At 39.4% G+C, this 25,152-nt stretch overlaps 1 protein-coding gene across 3 annotated transcripts in view; it reads left to right on the top strand.

Annotated features, from left to right (window-relative positions):
* The first annotated feature begins 1,777 nt into the window (after window positions 1-1,777).
* Window positions 1,778-25,152, top strand: part of GABRG1 (gamma-aminobutyric acid type A receptor subunit gamma1) — a 63,142-nt gene continuing 39,767 nt past the window's right edge. The window contains exons 1-4 of one of the 3 annotated variants that reach the window (XM_065060809.1): window positions 1,778-2,667; window positions 2,737-3,494; window positions 3,642-3,777; window positions 20,470-20,618. In XM_065060809.1, coding sequence (XP_064916881.1) covers window positions 3,686-3,777; window positions 20,470-20,618 — 241 coding nt within the window. In that variant the 5' untranslated portion in view covers window positions 1,778-2,667; window positions 2,737-3,494; window positions 3,642-3,685. The other 2 variants (XM_065060810.1, XM_065060811.1) reach the window with 2 other exon arrangements.

The following is a 25,152-nucleotide window of genomic DNA, read 5'->3' as shown; positions in this document are numbered from 1 at the left end:
AGTTCTTACACTTTTATGAAGTTAGGAAAGGGAGGATCTGCATTTGATTTTCCTGCTATCTTGCACTCCTCAAACCTGCAGGTCAGAGAAAGCTTTCAGATAAGCTTGGGCAGAATTTAGGTGCTGAGCTGCTCAAACTAGTGCTCTTCTGGGTATTTGTATGCCTTCTGCTCTACAGTCCTGGAGAAATTTCATGATTAAATATAAATGCTTTCTCTGGATCTTCTGCTATTATGTAGCCGTATCACTAATAGTTGAGATGTGATTTTACATTTAGGTATTTACCAAATTCAGTTCTTGAATTATGTGTCTTTTTTGGTTTGCCAATGTATCTTTATAATTTTATAATTAATTTTCTGTACTCTGCTGAATTAATCAGTATTCTTTTTCTATAGACTTGACCCAACTGAAATTTTAATCTGTAAATTTTTCTGTTTCTTGTCTTTAAAATAATTACTTCAGTAAGGAATTAGTTAAAATAGTCTCAAGAGAATATTCATAAGAACTCACAATTCATCTTTTTAATGTGGAAAGTTGACCAATTCGATAGTAGTCTCAAGCAGTTTCTGAAAGACAGCATTACTATCTTACTCATCCCATAACTATGCAGCTCCTTTAGCAAACAACTGATAGACTCAATAAAGGTTTTGAAAGACAGTGACTAATGTAGCCTTGTCCCTCTATTCACAGACTCTTTAAATATGACTGAAGAAGTTGGAGACAGTGGCTTTCCTTTGCAGAAGCAATTCTGGTTTGTGCCGCTTCAATAGTAACAGTGATCTGAATCCTACAGTTTTGCTTGTACATGAACATCGTTCAATTTTCTGCTTCTGGAGTGATGCCTAGCAGGTGTGAAATTCCACTGTTGACCCTTTTCTTCACTTCCTTTTTTTTTTTTAAAAAAAAAAAAGACAGCCATCCTACTTTGAGCAAGAGGAAATTATTTTAACTGAGAATTCAAATATTGTTGTTAGGTCAGCTGTTCCAGTACCAAGTGGCTGCTGAATATCAACAGGCCTTGGTAACTCAATGTCCTTTAGTTTATTATCATACATCAGCATTTCCTTCTTTTGACACTCATCTAGGCAATTTGCCCAGCTTTTCTTCAATATTCTATTTTCCATTTTGCAATTTTCCTTTATTGCTTCTTTTGTTCCTTAGGAATACAGGCAATCTGAGATGATTTTTTTTTTTTCCCTCAAGTTTTCTTCCAGTAGTTAAGGAATTTTTATTATTTTTTCTTTCCTATTTGCTTTTCACAAATTGTATACCTATTTTTCATCTCTTATTTTATTTAATCATAGAATATTTTCTTATCTGTTTTGGAGAGGGATGGATTTTTATTGTTTATGTTAAAGTACAAGGAAAATTCAGACTTGGGACTAACTGAAAACAGCTTGTTCATCCTTAGTCTTGTATCATTTGAGAATCTCATTGGTGCTGACTTTATTTTTAATTGCATTTTTATGTGCCTTAGCATTCTAAAGCCAGAAATCAAATGAAAAAAAAATTCTCACTATTCATGCTACATGTTATTTTAGTTGTAATCTTCCACCTCTTTCTGTGCTAGTGAGCTGCTGGACCTACACAGAGGTGAAATTAAGTGTTTTTAAATAGGTGCTCCAAACTGCTCACATAGAAAGAAGATGCCTTGTAATCCTGTAAGTCCCCTTAAACTACTTACGTCAAACTTTTTCAGTAGTCACATTAATTATGTAATGCATTTTAGTGACAGGATGAAATTTTATAGATTAGTAAAGAGTTTTAATGGCTCCATAAACATCAACATGTGAAGGCATAAGAAGAGATCATTGCATATTTTGCAAACTGCAGGCAATTTGACAGATCAATCCATCATAAACCTAAAGACCACGGCTATTTTCAGGGCAAAATAACTTCTCAGAGAGAAAGGGACTTAGGAATGGGCTGTGCTTGTTTTCTTGCTGAGGGAAACAGCAAATCCTGTTCCTTGGAGCCAGAGCCACCAGCTGCAGCAGGGGAGTCACTTCTGCATTTATTCTGTAATAAATGCATGTTCTCTCCTCTGCCATCACGCTAGGACACTGACTGCTGTGTTAATCCACCAATAAAGAGACCCCAGGTCATACAATAATATGTGCCTTTACCTTCTGCCAGTACCCCCTGGACTGGCTATTAATTTTCAAGTCATTGAATTTTCATTTAATGTATTGCAGCTTTCTCAACCGTGGTGAGTTTCTTTAACCATTAAAACAGCTGTAAGCTGTACATACAAAATAATAACCAGAGAATGACATGTAAAGAAGCAGAACCCAAAACAAAGCATTGACTTTCATCGGAATAACCACTGAATGGGGGCTTATTTACATTACTGTGCAGTTCCATCTTGACTCAAAGGATGATGATGGTGACGACGACTATCCTTACACCGATAATCACGCAGCGGAGGTTAATCCAGGAGTGCCCGATTGAGAGCTGCAAGCGGGGACATCTCCAGGGCCAGGGAAGGGGAGAGATTCAGGGGCTACCCGACCTTGATGCCGTGCACAGAAATACGGTTTACTTAAGCGCTAGTCCCACCGCTGGACGAGAGGGCTGCAGGCGCGGAACCTCCCGCGCGTCTCCGCTACTGCGGTTGCTTTTCTGCCTCGGGTTTGGTTTTCGTGTGGGCTTTATTTGCCGTGTTTTGTTCTTGTTTTTTTTTTTTTTTTTTTTTTCCTGTTTTGGCTACTTTCCAGTGTAGGTCTCCCGAGAGAGGCAGGAGGAGGGAGCAGCAGAGGGGACACACACGCATATACATACATATTAAAAAAAAAAAAAAGGCGCGTTTTGCATGTTGCTGCAAATCCCGGGTCATTTTATAGCACGGCACCGCGCATCGACCGCTTTCCTCCCCCTTCCCCCCGGGGGCGCTCCGCGGCCGCGCAGAGACACCTGCAGCCCCCGGGCTTGCGCGACTGTCGTTTACTGGGTGCGCGGAATTCCCGCGGCTGCAGTTGCGCGCCGAGCACGCCGCCTGTCTCCAGCACGGCTCTAGGGACCGCAGGTTGAAGGGAGGGCCTCGTGTCTTGGGGACGGACGAGGGGTTCCAGGAAGAACCCCTTTCCTGCGGCTGGTGCCGCCCTCCCCAGAATCGCGGTCTTGCCGGACGCGGGGCCGCGCAGTTTCCGCAGGTGGCCGCGCACATCCCCCGGCGCTTCTCCTCCCCGCTGCGGGTCTCTGTCTGGCAGGGCCGGGGGGCTGCTTCCCAGATTGCAAAACGCCCTCCGAGTAGCCTTAAAAAGAAAAATATTTAATTATACATATGTAGCTTTAGATATATATTTAACATTGTATATATATGTTACATGTAAAAGATCTATTTTATTTTGTTCTTTGGAAAAAATAGCTAATTAATGCCACCCTTTCTCCCAAGCATGTTTCCCTTCTAGTAAAGGAGGCTCCACCTCTGCTAGGGACTGATTCGCCCAGCAGTTTTTAGGATAATTTATGGAGCAACCTGATGAGCCTATTGGGTGAGTTGCTCGGTCCTTGAAGAGTGGGTTCCTACCTGTTTGGGGTTTTTTTCTTTTTTTTTTTTCCTTCCCCCCTTCCCCTCCCCTCCCTCTGCCTGCCGTGTGCCGTGGGGGGACGGTGGGATTGGCAGGGTCGCTATTCCCCAGCTTCTCCGGAGAAAACTCGTGGAAGGTAGAGCGCCTTCACGCCCATGGATATGTGGGGCGGCCCCGCACCCCGCTGGAGCCGCCGCCGCGGGGCCCGGCTGCTGCTGCTGCTGCTGACCGTGAGGCTGGGAAGCGGGTGAGTACAGCGGGGACCTCCGCACCAGCCCCGGCCGTCCGCATCCTCCGGCCGGCTCTCGGCTCTCTGCGCGTCGTGCCCCGGGCTTAACTCGGGGGATGCCGGTCGGGCTTGGGGAGGGGGAAGGGAGAAGGGGAAGTGCGACGCGCCGCGAAACTTCAAAAAAAAAGAAAAAAAGTCCCGGTGCTGTGGCGACGGCTCCCGCGGGCGGCTGCGGGGGAAGCCGGCACCGGCAAAGTGAAACTTCTGCCGCATCCCGCTTGTTCGCTGAACGAGTTGGTGAGTCTAGGCTTAGCTCGGTGCAGGGAAAAGCGCGTCCCTCCCGGCAAGAGGGCGGCGGGGCCGGGCCTTGGGACGGCCCGGGGCTGGCGGGGCAGCCCCGCACCCCGAGTTGGGGCGGCGGTGCGGCTGCTGCCAGCGCAAGGAGCTCCCTGCAGCGCCGGCACCTCCCTGCTGTGCCTGCCCGACCTCGCTCCCTCGCCGGTGGCTGCTGAGGGAGGAGGCTGGAGTTTCGCTGGCGAGCGGCTGCGGCGCTCATGACTTCTTTGGAAGAGCCTGGTCCAGCAGCTGGTGGAAACGCGAGGGAACGGCTAGTGGTGCTAGTACTTTTTCACTGTGCTGCCCGTGCAGCGGGGGGACATCCTGCACGGCACCGGCTTGTGCCTCTGCACCCCTCGGGAATGGGACTGGACCCATGCGTGGGATGGTGCCGGGTAGCTGCTCAAGTCCCAGAAGTTAGAAACGTGCATTTTAGGAGAGTTACAAAACTGATCTGAAGGGCTTTGAAGAAACAGCAGTTTGGTACTGTTGTGTAAAGGTGTCGTTGGTACCCATAACAACGTAATGAAACGCAGGCTGAGCATTCAACTGCATTAATAATTCAGACCTAATGTGAATCATTCCACAGGTTATACTCTCATAAAAATCACAAGACAGTACTGAAAGGGTATTTGACTCTTGCCCAGTGTATCTTTATTTTTAATGATAAACCAAATGATCATTCTAGGAGGATATACCAAATGTGTAGTATAAAGGCTAGTAAAAAAAGAAAAAATTCTATTTAACATCTTTTTGAGTCTGACAGACTCTAGACCCCTTCCCCATACTGAATGATAATTTATCAATCTGTGTGAAGTGTGTTAATCTTGGCTCATCTCTCATCTTCAGAAGACTGTTGTGTTATCCTGTTGATAGTCAGAAACACCACTGATCATATTCTTCTTATTCTGTGTCTTTGAAAACCTTGGCATATTATGGAAATATTTTTCAAAAGCAGTGATGGAAATTATACCAGTGCAGCTGTGCATCTTTAGAATGTTTCTTAATGAACATATTGTACCTCAGGTATGAAAGAAATTATCAAGTGATTTGCGAGAAAAGAATCTGCATGCTAATTTATCAGTTCAAAGACTTAGTTACAAAGGAGGAGGACTAGCTAAAAAAAAAGTTATAATTTTTGTTTGTTTGTTTGTAAAGTGTGGTTGTGATTACAGGGCTAGATGTATATTATTATGTATACATCTCATTAGCAGTAGCATTTATAAATAAGTTCATAAGAAGTCTTCAGTGAGAAAAAGAGGTTATTTACGTGCATTATTTTATTTTGTGCTACAGAGTATCTCAGATAAAATGAAACTTTTGGTATAAGTATCCATGTATCTGAATCAACTCTCTTCCAGCTTGCCTTGCATTCGGAGATTACATGGGAAAAAGGTGGCTGTTGAGAGATTTTTCTCTGTCTTTTTTTTAAGTGACCCCAAATTGACATGTTTTTGAGATCCTGATTCTCTGGTATGTAGTGCATTACAATTCAAGGATGTTTGCAGGGAGCTCAGGAGCTCTAGGGCCCTTTAGCAACCTGCCACAAAATAGGATGGAAATATTTTTTTTCTGATTCTTTGGATGCATTTCTGTAGTTTCAGCCAAAGCTTTTCCTTGAAGTTCAAACTGAAACACTGAAGTAAGGGGTTTCGCAAGAATAAACCAGGCTGTACCAATTCTGGCTGTTTTTCCAAAAACATCCTGAAGGAAACAGTTTACCTTTTCAACACACACGTTTAAAAGATTTCAAAATGCGTTGCTTCTAGTGCATTTATACACAAAGTAGTTTGTGCTGAGCATGAGTAAAATTGCTTCAGTTATAACAAATGGAGCTAAAGCCTAAGGAAGAAAGTTGGAAGTTGAGTCCAACCAAGAGTTTATCCTTTTAATGTATCACCCCAAAAACTGTAGCATGGCATTAGATCCAACTTCTTTCGCCACAGGGATTCATAGCAGTTGAACTCTGTCACACCAAACAGTTGTTTTCCCCAGTTTTGCACCTGCACCACAAACACACCTGAATGGCCAATGCACTTGATGTAACTTCACAAGCCAGTTTCTTGAAGTCTTGTTTCTGTCAAGAGCTGTCATCTCGTATGTAGCAGAAGTTGGGCTGTGAGCCTTTCTGTAAAGTATATGCAGGAAAAGAGTAGTTACCCAGCAGTCTCTTCGGTCCTAGATGTTCAGCAAAACCATTGTTCTTGTTGAGCTAAAATAAATAGATAATTCATAGGGAGAACATAAGAGCTGACAATATAATTAATATTATTTCCTTAGTTTGAACCATACAGGTGCAGCATGGCTGTAACATTTCTTCTAATTTATACTGCTTTAAATGCTATGTTCTGTTCAGCATTCCTGAAAGTCTATTGTAAGCTTGAGAATTTTGGCAATATCTTCTCTTTAGTTTTGTAACCTGATGTTCTAAAAAGCAACTGTAAATGCTCCATTGCGTTGTAACTGTCATCAGGTGCAGATGTCAACTAGTATTTATTTTTCCACTCTAAGGTATCTCCTAGGAAAATACTTGTATAATATGGCCTATGTTTTCTTCTTATATAAATTACTGGATCAGAGTTGAGCCTGTCATAACAACATGGGTCTCTTAATGGTTGATAATAGTGATTTGCTGTTTCATTTGAACATCTGTGATGTTTATTCATTATTTTCCTCACTCTTATGTACGTTGTTAATTTGACAATGAATAACTTGTTATTTAGTGGTTTAAACTACTGTTTATTTTATTTAAACTTTTTAATATTTTCCTTTGTTAGTATAAAGGTTAATGAGACATAAGCATTAAGAAATACATTCTTTACACATAATTTTCTTATGGTGGATTTAAAGGAAATCTTCAAGCTATGGCAATATATTAAAAAAAAAACCCTCTCATAACAAATTAAACTACATTTTTCATTACTTTTAACATTCTGTTTTTTAATTATGCCTGATGTTAAATAAAAACACCCTTGCTACCAATTCAAACCTTTCTGAGATGGACAGAAAAGATTACAGGTGAGCACTTGTTGACAATGGTCAACTTTTTTAGTGGATACAGAAGTGAATTTCAAGGAGGCTGGGGATACTGTGATTTTTCTTTGAAGCTATAGAGGAATTGTAATGAACAGGGTTGAACAGAACACCTAGTTTCTATGGCTAGTAGGTAGGACTACTTAAATGAACTTGCATTTGCACTGTTTGAAGGTGAATTGCCTTGGCTTGTGCTACCATATATATATTTAAGAAGTCATGTATGTTGGACTCATATAAAACCAAATGTGAGTATCTTCCAAGATGGGCAAAGAGCCATTTTTGTAGTAACATTTATGAGAGAAAATTATTAGGGCTTTTTTAGTTACTTGCATAAGCCTTTCTTGCACTACATACTCAATTGAGCATGTACTTAAATAAAATCATGATATCATAACTTATTTGGTAAAAAGTAACAGAGTAATAATTATAAGAAGTAACAAGTAATAATTATAAATGACAGTGTGTAGCATACTAACAGGAACCTTTCGAAGGGTGGTGAATGACGGTGCCACTAACTTTTATTTCTTACTGATGTCTCTGAATGGTAATAATTTGTAAGGAGTAATTCAGATGCAATTGAATTAACCTGGATATGACACAGAAGCCTCAATTTTTGCAGTTTTACACAGGCAAACAGTTTTAATAAGGCTGAAAATAGCGTGATGAGTTCAGTGGCCTGCTGGCCTATGTAAAAACTTGATTCTACATATCTAAACTTAAAATTGTAAGTCAATGCAACATTTAACTAATAGAGGTGACTGAAGAGACTAGAAAGGTCAGCAGGAGTTGATCTGGAACAGAACTTGCTTCGAAGAAGAAAATCTTAGTGATATGGCAAAGATGGAAAGAAATAGTTTCTAAAATATGCTTTCATTGCTGGATGTTCTAGTCAGTAGGATCTGTTGTGATAATTCAGTCTGATATCAGAATCATCAACATTGGAGAATTTACCCTGGCTTCTGCATCTGGTTTATGGCTTCTGTATAATTTTTGTAAGTCCTTGCATAAAAGCTTGGAGGAGGAGGAATTTGATGAAGTATTTTACATTATTTCTAGTTGGAGGTGTCTGTGGCTTCCAGCTAGTGGATTTTCTGACTTCTGCTAGCTGAAAAAAAGCCTGATATTTTTTCCCAGTACCACCTGCTACAGCTGCCTCATCCACTGGATCCCATGTCCATCTCCTTGTGGGGAAATCCAGGTCTTGGTTCATACCTCTGGTTCTGCAGGGCAGCCTCAGGCAGCCAGATCCATGGCTGCAGTGGCTTGTGGGGAATGGAGTGTGGTCTGCAGCCAGCTGCACTTCAACAGGAAAGCCACTCACCAAAGCTCTTCCTTGCCCCATGTACCTCTGCCGAGTTTTACCTTGACTAGAGCCCAGAGCACCTAAAATGAATCCTGGAAATTCTTAAAGGAATCAGCATTTTGGTCAGAAGATATCCTGCTGACTTTTTTTTTCCAAACTAGTCTTTCATGACGTTGTAGATTATTTGCTTAGAGAAACCTCCTCACCCCTTGGAGATGAGAAGCTGCAGTGCAGTTCTATGTCGAGCAGTTGTTGCAGGATGAATGATCTAGTCCAAAAATCAAAGTTTTAGACAAATGTGTCACAATTTGCAATACTCTACATGGAGTGGAAATTTCAATTGTATTTGATTTACCCATGTCATACTAACTATTTTTAGAAGTATTTCCCTGGTATCTGTAGTTTAAGAGGCAACTTGGTAGCAGCTTCCATTTTTCTCCCAGATGAGTAAACTGAGCTTGTTACATTTCTTCAGAAAATATGAAGTTGTTTGTTTAACCATTCTATAAACCCTCTCAATTTTTTCTTTGAATAACATACCTAAAAATAAATAGATTATATAAATATTAGCCTCATTAATGGCAGGTACACACAGAATATTGCGTCCCTACTCCTGCTTCATGCTACTGAGATACTCTATGTCAGGATTAGCCACAGTACTACTCTGATGTACCTCATGTACTTTTTACTTTCTACCTTGATTCTCAAATCCTTGTCAGTTTCACTGCGTTCATCTCTTGTAACGTATAAATGGCTAATTCTGTGTTTCTAAATTTATATGCACTTATTTTTCTTGTTTTCAGGAAGGCAGACAGACATAGCGAAGAGGTTATGTCACCTTTGGATTAAATTATTTGAGGTCTTTAAAAAATTGTTAGTCCTTTCATCTAATATGGTTTTCTTCTTATTTAAGGCAGTATACCAAAGGGATTAAGTCTATTTATTATTAAGTCTTGTTAATGTAAGATTATGGTCCAATTTATCTTTCAGAATAGAGTTCAGCTGGATGGCATTTATATTTTATATTGGGGAAAACTTGTATTTTTTTGTATTAAGTATTAATTTAGGTGGCTAATTCTGTCACTATAAGCCATGACATTTTTTTTTCTTCACTGTCCAATGCTGTAATTTATATGGCAGAACAAATTATGCAGATTCTTTTTTTTAAATGGAGTACTAGATCTCACCAGCATACAGTCATAAAAAAATGTACTGGATTGTATCAGACCTGCACAAGTCAGCTATGGACCTGTACCTTAGGTTCTTGCTTTGCAATGAGGGCCATCCAACTGATGGCCTGCAAGTTGCATCCAGCAGGGAACAACTATGACAGCCATAAATTTTAGTCGCTATCTGACAAGATGTTTAATACTCCTGTTGTAAAAGAGGTGTTATATTTAAAACACAATAAATTACAGCATAGAAGAGATAATCTTGCTTGCAGAGAGAGAGAGAGACAGCAAGCTTTTTATTACATGGTTTAGGTATTTCCATTAACCCTCATGGGGTATATTCACCTCTTTGTATGATTATTCATTTATTTCATTGACCTTTGGATTAGTCCATCAATGCCTAATGGCAATTACAGTAAAATTCCAGTAGAACCAGTTGACCATATTCCTCTTGGGCACATATTGTCATCATCTAGTTATTGTAGGCTTTTTCTGTGATTTTAAGTCAGATTCACCTGTAATCCACGATTATGGTGTGGAGTTCAATGCAAGTCTCTGGTTGTGTTGCTGCTTCTTTCTATACATATTTATTTGCTTCCTGTGGGAGGAGACTGATACCTGCTCACATGTGTACCAGACCTTGGAATTATTTCAAATAAGCTTGTTTTTGTGAAGGGCTGCAGTAGATTCCTAGTTACCTGAAGATTTTGCAGGAAAACACAATTCTGTTGGAACCAATGTTCATATGAATATGTTGAAGTATCAGCAACTTAAAGGACTGAAAATGCCTCTTAAAGGAATCACAGAATCACAGAATGTTAGGGATTGGAAGGGACCTCGGAAGATCATGTAGTCCAATCCCCCTGCCAGAGCAGGAACACCTAGATGAGGTTACACAGGAAGGCGTCCAGGCAGGTCTTGAATGCCTCCAGAGTAGGAGACTCCACAACCTCCCTGGGCAGCCTGTTCCAGTGCTCTGTTACCCTCACTGAGAAGAAGTTTCTTCTCAAATTGACATTTTAAACTTGCAATCTAACAAAATTGACTTTGCAATTTTATGAATGTTATAGTGACTGTGGGATGGCATGAAATTAGGGTAACTACTTTTTTATTGAGGTTATGGTTAGCATTTATTTATGTTAGCTTTAAGTGTAGTTCCACTGTGAAAAGTGCTTCTTGGACCAAGGCACTTAATCCATCATCAGTAGATCAGTTCATTCTGAATTTGATGACAATAAACCTTTCATCAGTCAAGTGTAGACAGAGATCTGCAGATTCTTTGATGGGCTGCTGGCATGTGGCACATAAATTTGTGTGTCTTTGTGTGATGATCCAGTCTGAAACTCCCAGGAGAGCTGATACTTCTGTGGTTAGTACATGTTTCAGATATCCAGAGAGGTGATACCTTTTCATCATCATATCCTTCCTTAACAGTTTGGTGATATTTAATGTCCTTTTTCAGTTATATCTACTTAGGCTCTATAATTTGCCATTGTTATCCTTTTATCTTCTGTTCTCTGAATCTCCACTCATTCCCCACTGTTTGGTCTGGATGGACAGGGACTATGGCTGTTTACATTTTAATAATTTGATTGCATGGTCTGGCCTAGACCCACAAAGAAGGTAAAGCTTACCAACTGAGAAGACTTACCAGTTTACATTTCTAGGTTTCATCCAAATCCATCTGAAATAAATTGTCCTAAGAATTTTAGTGGGTTTACATTTCAGTTTCAGTCAAGGCAACACACATTATCTGAAAAAGTATTTTATTTTCCCGATAAATTTTAATTTTTAGTTGCATGCAATGGCTGGAAGGCATTTCTTAAAAAACATTTTGTAGAGGAAGATGAATATATATTCGCCTGAACATTTTACAACAACAAAATGCTCTTGATCTCTAAGATTAAAATATAATTGGCAGAAGAGCCCCTACTAATTTTTCAGCTAGCATTAGAAATGTTTGTGCTAGAAAAAAGGAAGGACCTACTTACTGAAGATAATGGGTACTTCCAATTACTTTTCTAGGCAAAGAGGAGCTTTGAGATATTATAGTAATGATTTTCTCAGAACAGGAGAAGAGGTGTACTTACACTGCGAATGTGGGTGTTGCGATCAATACGTTACCCAGTTTTTGTCAGCCAAAACAAAACACACAACATGTTCTGCAAGTTTGTTATTTGAATGTGGACTAATTGATGTGAGGAAAGAGAAGTGAGAAGTGTGTCTTATTTCCTCACTTGTCTGGGGTGGAACAAGAACTGCTCAGAGTGTCAGGAATTGTCCTCAGTCTTTGCTGAGGACAATTCAATTTTTTCCATGTTGAAAGATTGTTTTTAAAAAGTTGTATGTTTGCAGGCAGAACTGCTGTTCAGAAGGAGCTGGAGAGGTTGGGGTAATGGGTTGACAGGAATGTTATGAAGTTCATCAAGGATGAATGTTAAGTTCTGCACTTGAGTGCAAAGTCCCCCTCAGCAGGACAGGTTGGGGACTATCTGGCTGGGGAGCAGCTCTGCCAGAAAGGATCTAGAGTTCCTGGTAGACACCATGGTGCTGTGGCTGAGAAGATAACCAGCAGCCTCCTGCAGGTGCACACTCAGGAGGTTGAGGGAAGTGATTGTTGTGAAACTGCATCTAGATACTGCATCCAGTTTTGGGTCTAAACTGGAGGGACCTCAGCAGAGGAGTACCAAGCTGGTCAGGCAGGAACACTGGCCCTGTGAGGACAGGGCTATTCAGCCTGGGGAAGAGATGGCTTGTGGTGGGGGACGGGCAACAGCAGCCCCCAGCACTTGCAGGAAGGTGATCGAGAAGACAGAGGTAGGCTCTTCACAGGGGTGCATGGTAAGAGCCTGAGGAACAATAGTGATGAATTGCAACAGGGGAAGTTCCAACTAGGTACTAAGGGAGAAAAATAACTATGTGATAATTATTAATAAGCAGTGGAATAAGTTGTCCAGTGAGGTTGTGTGATCTCTGTCCATGGAGCTTTGAAAGACCCAACTGGACTAAGCTCTAAGCATCCTGGTCTGAAGTCAGTATTGGCCTCCTTTGAGCCGAAGTCAGCTTCTCAAGGTTCTTTTTAAATTGCATGATTCTGTAGAAAATGTCAGGAATCAGTTTTTTGTTTTTTTTTTTTTTTTCTTATTTCTTTTTAGTATGGTTTGCTGTCTTGTGTGAGGTTCAAGGTTCTTGCTTTCTATTGTATAGCATAAAAGGGAGGCGTACAGACACAGATAGTTGTCTCCATCAGGTCTACAAAACTGGGAAGAGTATTTTTGTGGCCACATAAGGGGGTAAAGAGGTATTTTTGCTAAGATGGTTAAAGTGAGAACACTATACTAATTAAGCTGAATATGTTTGAGAATCCAGTAGCTCTGAACTGGCACAGAGAATTACCTGTGGTTAGATAGATAGATGGGAGGAGAATTTTCAGTTGATTTCTGGAATATAACTTGGTAAGAGGCTGGCCACTTGGGAAGAATATAAGGCTGCTGTTAGAGGATGCAGGAAGGTAGCTAGGATAGCCAAGGCCTCCTTAGAATTACAGCTGGCGAGAGGGGTCAAGGACAGCAAAAAGAACTTTTTCAAATACATAGCAGATAAAACTAATACCAGAGGCAATGTAGGCCCACTGATGAACGGGGTGGGTGCCCTGGTGGCAGAAGATACAGAGAAGGCAGAATTACTGAATGCCTTCTTTGTCTCTGTCTATTCTGCCGGAGGCTGTCCTGGGGAGCCCTGTACCCCTGAGACCCCGGATGAAGCCAGGTCAATGGAAGAGTTTGCTTTAGTCGATGAGGACTGGGTTAGGGAGCAATTAAATAGTCTGGACATCCATAAATCCATGGGTCCAGATGGGATGCATCCGTGGGTGCTGAGGGAGCTGGCTGAAGTCATTGCTGGACCGCTCTCCAACATCTTTGCCAAGTCTTGGGAAATGGGGGAGGTGCCCGAGGATTGGAGGAAAGCAAATGTCACTCCAGTCTTCAAAAAGGGCAAGAAGGAGGACCCAGGTAATTATAGACCGGTCAGCCTCACCTCTGTCCCTGGGAAAGTAATGGAACAGATTATCCTTGGTGCCATCTCAAGGCATATCAAGGATAAGAGGGTTATTAGGGGCAGTCAGCATGGCTTTACCAAGGGTAAGTCATGCTTGACCAACCTCATAGCCTTTTATGAGAATGTAACAAGGTGGATGGATGATGGCAGAGTGGTGGATGTGGTCTACCTAGACTTCAGTAAAGCCTTTGACACAGTCTCCCACAGCATCCTCACAGCTAAGTTGAGGAGGTGTGGTCTAGACAATAGAGTAGTGCAAACTGGCTTAAAGAGAGAAGCCAGAGAGTGGTAGTCAATGGTGCGGAGTCTAGTTGGAGGCCAGTATTTAGTGGAGTGCCTCAGGGGTCAGTACTGGGGCCAATATTATTCAATATATTCATTAATGATTTGGACGAGGGAATAGAGTGTACTATCAGCAAGTTTGCTGATGACACCAAGCTGGGAGGAGTGGCTGACACGCCAGAAGGCTGTGCTGCCATCCAGCGGGACCTGGACAAGCTGGAGAGTTGGGCGGGGAATAACCTAATGAAATTTAACAAGGGAAAGTGTAGAGTCCTGCATCTGGGCAGGAACAACCCCAGGTTCCAGTATAGGTTGGGAAATTACATATTAGCGAGCAGTGTAGGGGAAAGGGACCTGGGGGTCCTGGTGGACAACAGGATGACCCTGAGCCAGCACTGTGCCCTTGCGGCCAGGAAGGCCAATGGCATCCTGGGGTGTATTACAAGGAGGGTGGTTAGTAGATCGAGAGAGGTCCTCCTTCCCCTCTACTCTGCCCTGGTGAGACCCCATCTGGAATATTGTGTCCAGTTCTGGGCCCCTCAGTTCCAGAAGGACAGGGAACTGCTGGAGAGGGTCCAGCGTAGGGCAACGAAGATGATTAAGGGAGTGGAGCACCTCCCTTATGAAGAAAGGCTGAGTGAGCTGGGTCTCTTTAGTTTGGAGAAGAGGAGACTAAGGGGGGACCTTATTAATGTTTATAAATATATCAAGGGTGAGTGCCATGAGGATGGAGCCAGGCTTTTCTTGGTGGCAAACAATGATAGGACAAGGGGTAATGGGATCAAGCTGGAACACAAGAGGTTCCACTTAAATTGGAGAAAAAACTTCTTCTCAGTAAGGGTGACAGAGCACTGGAACAGGCTGCCCTGGGAGGCTGCGGAGTCTCCTTCTCTGGAGACATTCAAAACCCGCCTGGACATGTTCCTGTGTGACCTCACCTAGGCGTTCCTGCTCCAGCAGGGGGGTTGGACTAGATGATCTTTTGAGGTCCCTTCCAATCCCAAACATACTGTGATACTGTGAAGAGTAGAGGCTGCAGTTATACTGGTCTGAGCATATCAATATTTGGCTGAACTTTCAAAGAGATAAGATTAACTCGGTATTATATAAGGATGACTGATGGATAAAGAATGTCTATAATGCTTTCAGTCCAGATGATAATTTCTGTGACGCATTTGAATTAGTAACAAATTTGACCATTGTAATTTCAAATAATATTTAGCATTATCTGAAAGTTGACTTGGAGTATGGCAATTTATGTGGATCCCAGAACAAGATAAGATTGTTCTTCTGGAAAACATGTTGTTCTTGATGTTAAAAATTCATATTTATATAAATGCTCTTTTCAGTCAGGTTGTGCCTTTATTTAGTGTTCAGAGTTAAGTCTGGTTATATTGTTCAGTAATTTCTGTTCAGATTAGTTTTTCTTATCTTAGTATCACAGAGATGTTGAAGATCATTTTATAAGAATTTTGGTGATACTTTTAAGTGATGGTCTTGCTGGGACAAAATTAATTGTACTGAAGTTACTATGTGTGGGAGAAGATGTTTCTTTTAGAGATGTACTGGAGTCGAAGCTCTAATGGCTCAAAAGAGCTTGATCGCCTGATTCTTGTAATATGTATTAAGATATATATATTAAGATATCACAAGTCTGAGAATCTAGACCGTAAATATGTAGCCAACTCTTTTCATTACAGGGAATGAACAGCAGAGGTACCTGATTTTATTCTGTTAGCGCTATGATCTTTTTTTTTTTTTTTCTTAGCAAAGCTTTACTTATTTAACATGAAGTGAACTTCTTTATGTAGCATATCCTAAAACTCTGATGTTTCTTTCTGTAGAAGAATTTCTAATATTTTTTCCATGCTTTTCCATTCTAATTTTACTGCCGACTTAATGTCCAGAATCATCCTTTCAGTAAAAACTCAGGGAGGAGTTTCTGCTGCTTCTTCAGGAGTCTACAAGTTCCCTACAATCAGCCTCACTTGTAGGACTGGGTGGCATTGGTTGTGTTGACTTGGAACAGGAGCCTGGAAATGGACAACTAAATGGATCCCTGTCTGTGTTTACTCCCAACTATGCTATATGCGTAAAACTTTGATATGCGTGATGCAAATAGCAGTAGGAGCACTTTCATCATATCTTTTCTTTTTCTTCAGTTCATTACATAACCGGACAGATGTTCATTGCAACTTAAAGCTAGTCTGATTGGTTTTCCTCTTATTTAAAGGAGAACAAAGGCCTATGATATTAATGCATGAATATAAGCATATTGCCTGATGTTGAAAAGACTTATTTAATCATAAGTCACTTGTGCTAAGGGATTTATTAGTTATGGTAATGTCTCCAATTAGCTGAAGGACAGAGAGCATAATTAGGGCACTTTTTGCCTAATTACTGTTAACTGTATACATGAAGTTTACTGTTGAATTTATGAGGCTAGCTGAAGTGTTATAACAACAAGAGTGTTAAGAAATGAGGTCTCTAATTTATAAAATAATTAAATTTAAAATTATCACCTGCAGTAATAGATGTGAAACAGTGTAGTGCCGTGGAACAGAAATGTTTTAATGTTTGATGTCATATTTTTTCTAAGTCATTGTCTCTACAGACATTCTGAAAAAGACCTACTCAGTGAACTTTGAAAGAAAAAAAATATTACAGTAAATGGAGAAAGGGTCAAGTATTATGTTCCATGTATAATGAAATAACCTTTAGATGAACTTGGAAAGGAAAGGAATTCCTCTTTAATTAAGTTTGCTTTTCTTCCTGGGACTGTGAGATAAAGGGGAAAGTGCTACTGTTAAAGTAAGGATGGAGTTAATTGACATTAATCTTGCTGGGTTTGTTAGATTTATTTTAACTGCAGAGAAGTAAAAAGGTGCTCAGCCCAAATTACCTGTTGCTAAATATTTGATTGGCATACCTGAATTTAAAATTTTATTTTCTGGGTTGGAATGAAGTTTGCTGTCTTCTGCCTTTCCTTCTATCCCATTCCAAACCCTGTGGAAAAAACTGGACTTTGCCTTGTGAGACACACAGAAACTTGGGTAAAAGTTCAACAGCTTTGAATGATCTTATTTTCCAAAGTAAATGTTTCTTTGAAGGATGTGGTTGAGCATCCTCAGTTAGATCCTGGTAACACTGTCTCAGCTGGTCCTGCCAATGGTGTAATTCTGAAGGGACTTCTACCTGTGAAACCGAGTGGGTTGAATCTATTTAGTGTGACAAAGATCAGTAATTCAGATTCCTAGAAATGAACAGGTACACAGTGTCTGTCCTGTTGCCTTTGTGTGTCTAGATGCTCCTTTTGGGGAGTTTTATGCAACTCCCCCCAAAACATCTGAATTGAGAATACAGAAGGCTTCCAAATATTCTGGTCACTTCCTTTCTCCAGCCAGCATCATTCCTGTCTTATCTCAGTCCTCTGACTGCACATCAGAGGCTATAGCTTAGGAATCAAAAGCATAAAACTGGATGCCACCAGTGCTGCCAAGACATTACAGTCTTTATTTCATGCTCAATGGTCTTGAGCACATTCTAAAGAGGAGTAAAAAAGATGGTATTCTGCCAGCAAGGTGGGTTAATCACCATCAACCATCGGGGGGCCAGTAAGATAGGAATGGAGTGAGAATGTCTCCTTGTACTGTGTGGAGCAGCAATAGTCCAGTTCCTCTGCACTTGGTTATATTAGTTTCTGATTTGCGTTGGTTCATTTGCTGGTTTAGCTAATGGATTAGAGAGCCAAAAATTCTCGTTAACCTAGTGTACTGGTGTGGAAGTCTAGTGTATTTCTTTTCTAGCAGCTGGCAATTTTTTCAGTGTGTGATGTTTTCTAGATAAAACCAGAGAGTTCCATGTAAATAGTAGGAAATGCACATTTTAAGCCAAGACTCTTGTCAGACACTAATTAAAGAAATGTTGCCTCTAATAAAAGTGCCTCCTTAAGGGGATTTATTTAGTAGTGACTGGAAAAGCTGTCAGATGTTGGAATGGAATTGTCCCTTCTCCCCTGGTATTGCATTATTAATAGTTTTCTGTAAGCTCTTGGTGTCCTTATCTGTATACCTACTTGTAGTTCAGAGTTTTAAAATTTGAGGGGGACAAGAGGTGCTGCAATCAAGCCTTTGGCGTGACTCTTGCACTTTTCATTTTGGCTAAATCCATGCTGTTCTTAATAGCAATGTGGAAAGAACATGAAAATAGGATAAAATTGTGTCATCATCACTTCAAATTCTCTGCAAATAGTTGGGTTGATCCTGAGAGTCGAGTGCCCTGGGTCTCTACAGAGCTGTGGTAGTTTCAGTGTGCTTTCTACTGCTTGTGGGATGGAGGACAAAAAGAGGAAAAGATCAGTTTTGTAGGGGGCATGTCTTTTTCCTTAGAGAGCAGCTTGTAAATTGTTTTACTTCTCATCATCTTAATGTACCTGGGGAAAGGGTGGCTTTGCCTCTGCACTCTTAGCAACCGTAAGCTAATTTGTATTGTAACTAGATGACATAAAGTGCAAGCAGACCAAAAATACATTTTAAAAAAAAGCAGTGTGGTAACAAAACATGAAAGAGGTGGCAATAGGTGGCTGTGAGGGAAAAAGGGTGTACATTTGCAAAACTTAACTTCCTACTTCTTTTAGTTTTCCCATTAGTGCGATCCTCCTGATGGGAAATGTTAAATATTTAATATCTGACATTTCTATAACGTCTATGTAGTGCATTAAAGATTAAGTATTTTATGGTGCGTTTCAATTTAAAAGAGTGAAAACGCTTTTCAGACTGTTACGGGGGAAGCTGTCAGCAAACCTTGTATTTAGATTACATATTACTTTCAGCTATAATAGACTCTTGTGATTTGTTTGCAGGAAGCTAGGTATGAAAGTCCTGATATCTGAGCAGTACCTTTTGTTCATCCTCTGGGCATCCGTTGAGCTGTGGGAACCTCCCTGTTGCACTTCCCAAAATAAGCAGGCATACCAAAACCACCAAGCAGTTTCTGCAGCCATGATAGTCTTGATTTTTCAGTGATGCTTGCTAGGGTTATCTCAGAGGTGATGCGAGGTCTTACAGAGGTTTGGTGCTTTCTTACAAAGGAGTGCAATAAAAACCAGGCATGCCTACTCCATCTCTGTCCTTTCCTGACTTTTTCTGTCCTTTCCCCATGAAGGTGTAGTATCATGTCCATGTGTAAGATGCTGGTAGTCTTCATTCCTGTGGGAAATTTACTGAAACATTCCACTCTTAGTTTTGGGGGCAGTGTATAGCCGTGTAATTTAGAAGCCCTTAAATACCTTTCTAATAATACAGCAATAATATTTTTAGTTTTGGTGTACAATCCAAATTGGTATAAGGAGAGTAATTTAATTCCTTTCTTTTCCTGGAATATCTGTGTTTATGTTAACACTGGAACTGATTTATATGGATTGCATACCTTCTGTAATAATCGCTAGCCAGTGTCCATTTGTGAAGTTGTGTGACTGTCAGAGTTACTGTCATTAGTCTGGTGCACTTTACTTGACTTGAAGCCCATAGCAGTTCCCTGAAATAAGCTGGATGAGTAATACGGATTGCAAACTTTAGCACTGGAGGAATACTTAAGTCCACACTCATTTGATTCAACTGGAAAGAAAACTACTTTCAGGCATTCTTTGACCTTTCGGTGATATCTGAGTGAATCTGCAGATGCAACCAAGGTATTGTGATTTTTTTCTAATGGCTTAGTGATTAACTATATATTGCAGCTTATCTAATTAAAAGATAGGCAATACATGAATGTGTAAATGTTTTGCTTGTACATTTATTTCATCTTCATAAAATAGGGAGCTAACAAATGATCTTCTTAACTGAAAGGAACAGTACAGCATTTTAACTATACCACATATACCTGCAGATACATAATTGACACGCTAATGCAGCTTCTATGAATGTTTAGTCATAGCACATGGACGTAATATTTGTTTGCTTCCTTAAAATTTGAATGGAGTTGAATAAGTGTATGTCTTATTTTTTTTAATATCATAGCTAGAATGGAGGTTACTAGGAAGGAGATTCTATTAATGTTCTTGACACCAAGATGTACCTATTACCATGATTGAGCATCTCTTAGAAATATTAGTACCACTACTTGAAAATAAAATACATGTAGGGAAAAGCTCGAGAATTACATTTTGTGTTTTAAAACAGGAAGAGGCTGGCTGTAAGAGGATGCCTACTGCTGTTTTTCAGGGTTTGAGTCATGGCTTGAATTTTTCCGTATGGGTGATGTGATAATGCCTCTCTTGACATGTTTAGTAGCTTACGCTCTCTACTACTACAAAAGAAAAAGTTGGTGTTTTAAATAGCGGCCTGCCTCTTTCTGTGGCACCAGAATACATTTGGATTTTTACAAAGTACTCTAAATAGTCTTCAATATTTTATCAGTTTATTTTCTCTTGTATATTTAGTTTCACTGTTTGTTTTTGTGGTCTTTTTTCTAACCTTTTTTTTAATTTTAATTTTTATTTTTTTTTTTATTCATTCACCATAGAGCTGATAAAGCAGATGATGAGGATGATGAAGATCTAACAGTGAATAAAACATGGGTCCTTGCACCAAAGATTCATGGTGGGGATGTAACTCACATACTGGACTCCTTACTTCAAGGATATGACAATAAGCTTCGGCCAGATATTGGGGGTAAGCCCATAAAATAATTCAGTAAGTAGAAGATGTGAACCAGAAATGGTGTACTTTTTTTCAAAGATGGCAAAAATCAGCTTAATGCAATTTTTAAAATTTAGTATAGCAAGCTAAATATAACAGCAATAAAATGGAATGGTTTTCTGAAACTGGTAAAGAGGTTCTATACGTAAGTAGAATTTTTATGTTCTATTTACAATTTATTTTTCTTATGCAAAGTATTGCTTTTTGGGGACAGTGAATGAATCATTAAAAGGCAACTATAATTTGCTTTGTTTAACTAAGATCTTCTGACAGAAAGAAATGTAGATATAAACCAGCCATGGTTATTTAAAAAATTTATCTTTAGTCTGCAGGAGTTTGTTAAAGAATTATTTGTAGATATTTTTACTCTTATTGTAGAAAATACATTGTAAGTGTGTATTTTGAGCAAATTTAGCTCAACCCAGTTCTCTTCTTCCCTTGGCTCAGATTTTGGAAAACTTCAAATGAATCCAAAAGATATAACTTAAGACTATATCTTTTCTAGAGTATCGGAAGGAAGACTGCATTACTATAGATCAAACTTTGAAGCTATTAGGAAGGTGGTTTTGTCTTTCAATACTCAAAATATCAGTTTGCCTACACCTGCTAAGTGTAAATATTTGGAAGAATCTTGTGTTGAAAACATGGAACACATTAAGCCTTGCCAGTTCTTGTACACCACAGACACACTGGATCAAACTAAGAAAAATAATTTCTCTGAGTTTGTTTCCTGAACTGTGAAGGGAGAAGTGGAGAACATAATTGTTCATTAAATATTTGGCATTCCCTGTCAAAGAAATGCCATGTAGGTCTGTAAGCTGCTTCTATGATAAACAACACAACAATCCAGACTTGTTTCATTTATGCAGAACAGAGAGATGCAATCTCAAACTAAGTGTTTTCTTTTGAAAGCTATGGATAAATTGTTTTCTTCCCCAAATTTCTTAGTTCTGTTTTATTTTTGACTAGTACCCTGAAGATGTTGAATGGCAATTTTTTCTCATTGTCATAATATAATCACATGCGAGTCACAAAGGTTCTTGTAAGTCTATGCCTTCATGTTCATTTAATTGAATTACTGCAAACATTTAGACAACAATAAAGGTCTTTCAGCCTGACGTTCCCTCCAACCCCTGCCCCCCCACCTGCTTGATGCAACAGATAGCAAAGTGATTAGGAGGGAATGAACTGTCTCCAGTAGGATTCCTTCTAGTTGGATTAGCTGGTAGGTGAGGATGAAAGAAAATAGAATGCTCTTTCTCTTCTCTCACCATAAAACTTAGAAACAAAGAAAAGGAAAATAGAGGAAGAGCAGTTTATTCTGATGTCAAATGGATTTAGACGGGCATGGAAGAATTTTTGTATAATCCTTACCTTCACTTTTCTGGTCATGTAAAGAGTCTTTATAGGTCAAAGACTCTGCCTTTTTGTGAATAACTCAGTGGACAGGTTTTTTAATTAAAAGTATCAGGTCTTAAAAGAAGATACTCAGTTCTAGTTTCTCTTATATAAATGCTCCTTTTCTTTTTCTTCTCTTTCTTGATACAATACTTCTGTACCAATCTGACCTTTGCTGTTTGAGACCTGCCTCCATCCGTCCATCCAATATATTAAAACACAAGCTTTATGAATAATCAGCCTGAGTGATGAGAACGGGAGATGTCTGGGAGTATTCACTTTGTTGCTGGGAGAACAAATGTTAAGACTGGCTCTCTGCTGGATGGAAGTTACAGACTTCCTGCCCCATGGCAGAAATATTGGACAACATAAGATGAAGTTTCCAACCTTGAGCAAAGGCATCACATTCTGTCCAGCTACTTGGGAACTGCAGCAGATACTTAACAGACAGGAAACCAAAATCAGGCTACAGTGCATTCATCGTAGTCTACCTCAATTATATGGATAAAATCTCATGTCAGATTCTACTTCTTCAGCGTATATGTCAGCACTTGTACAACAAGGTTATTGAACTGGAATTCTAATTATCTTTCAAAGCAATAATGGCCCACAGAACATTTTTGCTATTGAATTTCGAAGCTCAGTTATAATAGCAACATTTTTTGTTTAGAACCTGGACTTTTTGCATTTGAATATCAGAGCAGAATTTAGTTTTCTTCCTCATGCTGACACAGAATTTCAGCATCTCAGAGTGAGAAAAGGGGTTTCATTGTTAAAAATGCAGTTAGTTGAGGGAGATGATAAAAGAAAGCCAAAAGCAAATTGAAACATCAGAGGCAATACTGAAATTTAATAGGAGAAACCCACACTCTGTCATTTTCTGTTTGTCTCATTCAAATATCCACAAGTGTAGTGATTTCTTAACTGATACTCTTTGCTATGCTTATTAATCTTGCTATTCTTTATCTCAATTTATGTAATATACTTTGAGGTGTTTGGAGCATAAAGGTGGTAGTATTAACGTACCTTCTGCTCAGTATGAGGTAATAGCAGTTACCAGATGAAGTCTCTTATCTGTAGCATAAATCCTTTAACAACAGATGCAAACTTGAAGTGTTGATATATTAATAAAGTAGTATTATTCTCACTGTAACTTTACCTTTTCACTACCTGATTTTATAATCATGCTGTTTTAGCTTCCGTTCTGCATCAAAATAGCTGTTATTTTTCAACTTTCCTTTTTAAATGAAAGAATTTTGGCTGCATACTGTTCCATCTCCAACATCTTAGGGACACTGTTATATTAATATTAGTGTATCAATGTACAGCACATTTTTTCCAGCTATGTCTCATGTCCAATGTATTGTAATATATGGGTGAAATACAACCAGTCAATCTGAAAGTTTAATTAAAAATAGGGAATAATCATCACATATGTGCAACTCTAAGGGTGTGTTTTCAGTCAATAATTTGAGGAAAGATATAACTGATCAAATGGTGATGATGACTGCTCATGGACATAGAAAAATTGGACACCTAGAGAAATTTGGGTAGTTGTAATTGCCCTATAAGCATGGCATGGGTAAGTAATTATATCTCAGTGTACTAATGTGAAAAGTTATGTACTGAGGGATATAAAGGATACAGGAACAAGAAGCGGACTTTCAAGAGACTAGTAGAAGCACTAATTCTGAAAAGATAAGGAGACTAGGAGAATATTCTGTTGAACAGGTATGCTTAGTGTAGCATTGATCAAAGCATGATATAGACAGGAAAGTAATAAGCCCCAATAAGCAGGAAAATATCAGGTAAAGAAGTATGTATTCTGAGATTAAGAATATTTTGCAAGAATTGAAGGAAATTGAAATACAAGAGCAACATGTAGAAGAGCATATGCAGTAAATGTTAAAGGTACAGGATGTGTGCACTGCATAGAAAATGATGGAAATAATAAAAACAGTGGGGCAGGAGTATTTCTTAAAGATGGGTTTCTTTCAAATAAAAAAGTAAAAGAAGAAATGAAGAGAACAGGGCACTGCTTTCATCCAAATCACTTTGAAAAAAATATTCAGAGATGGAACTGGAAGCCTGCTGCAGACACTTGAGGCTGAAGTTTCAAAATAGATAACCATATAAGCAATACTCTTAGATAACTTGTGAGAATTGTCTTATTCTGTTTAAAACTATTACAAGTTGAAGGCCTCTGTTATTCCTGGATGTGGTACTCAATTAATTTGCTGAATAACTTCTTTATCACCAAGAAGAGATGCATCTTTAGGCAATTAATGAGGAGTTATAGAAAACATGCTCAAAGAAAATAAGTCTGGATGAAATTATAAAAAATGGTCTTAGTGTAAATTAAATAGCATGATAATTAATAATAAAAAAGGTTATATATCTTAGACTTTCATTTCAAAATGGAGAATTGTGATAAACTATGGGAACTCATTAGTGAATTTAGATGGGCTAACACGCTATTGGGTAATGTTGAGGATTGGAGTAATGAAAATATAGCAATATTAAGCAATAAAACATGCAATGTTATGCACTATTATGATAATGATAATAATTTCTGTCAGGAGATGCAGTTTATAAACTGAAAATAACTGACAAGGAGAGCTCTTCAATATAGCAGGCAGAGACATTTTAAATATCAAAACCTGCAAATTGGGCCTGGATAAATATAGGGTAAGAAAGAGGCACTTCTGGTAGCAAGAGCAATTACTAAAATAATTTGTCAATGATTGAGGCAGATTTTCAGCACTATGGTTTTTCTAATAGAGAGTAAACTTTTTTCAAAGTACAGATTTTGAACTCAAACGGGGGTTCCCAATATGCCTGGTGGTAAGACAGCATCATCCCTTACTAGAAGGGTGGTGGTCTGTGCCTGCTGAGAGAGACTTCTTTCCAGATCTTGTTGCTTGTCCAGAAGTTCATTCTTGCTCTTGAATCCCAGGCACAAAAGCCACTTATTTACTGTATTTATTTATTGGGACAAGCCTGTCCTTAGCTATGTGCTTGTGTTAAATGATGCTCAATACCAGTCAAACCTTTTAAACCAGTAAAAGATAAGTTTAGTCTAGTGAAGAAAAGATGTAAAAGCAGGAAA

The sequence above is a fragment of the Columba livia genome, chromosome 4, assembly GCF_036013475.1.
Source record: "Columba livia isolate bColLiv1 breed racing homer chromosome 4, bColLiv1.pat.W.v2, whole genome shotgun sequence".
In the NCBI taxonomy this organism is placed as follows: domain Eukaryota; kingdom Metazoa; phylum Chordata; class Aves; order Columbiformes; family Columbidae; genus Columba; species Columba livia.
This window is presented reverse-complemented; position numbering and strand designations above follow the sequence as displayed.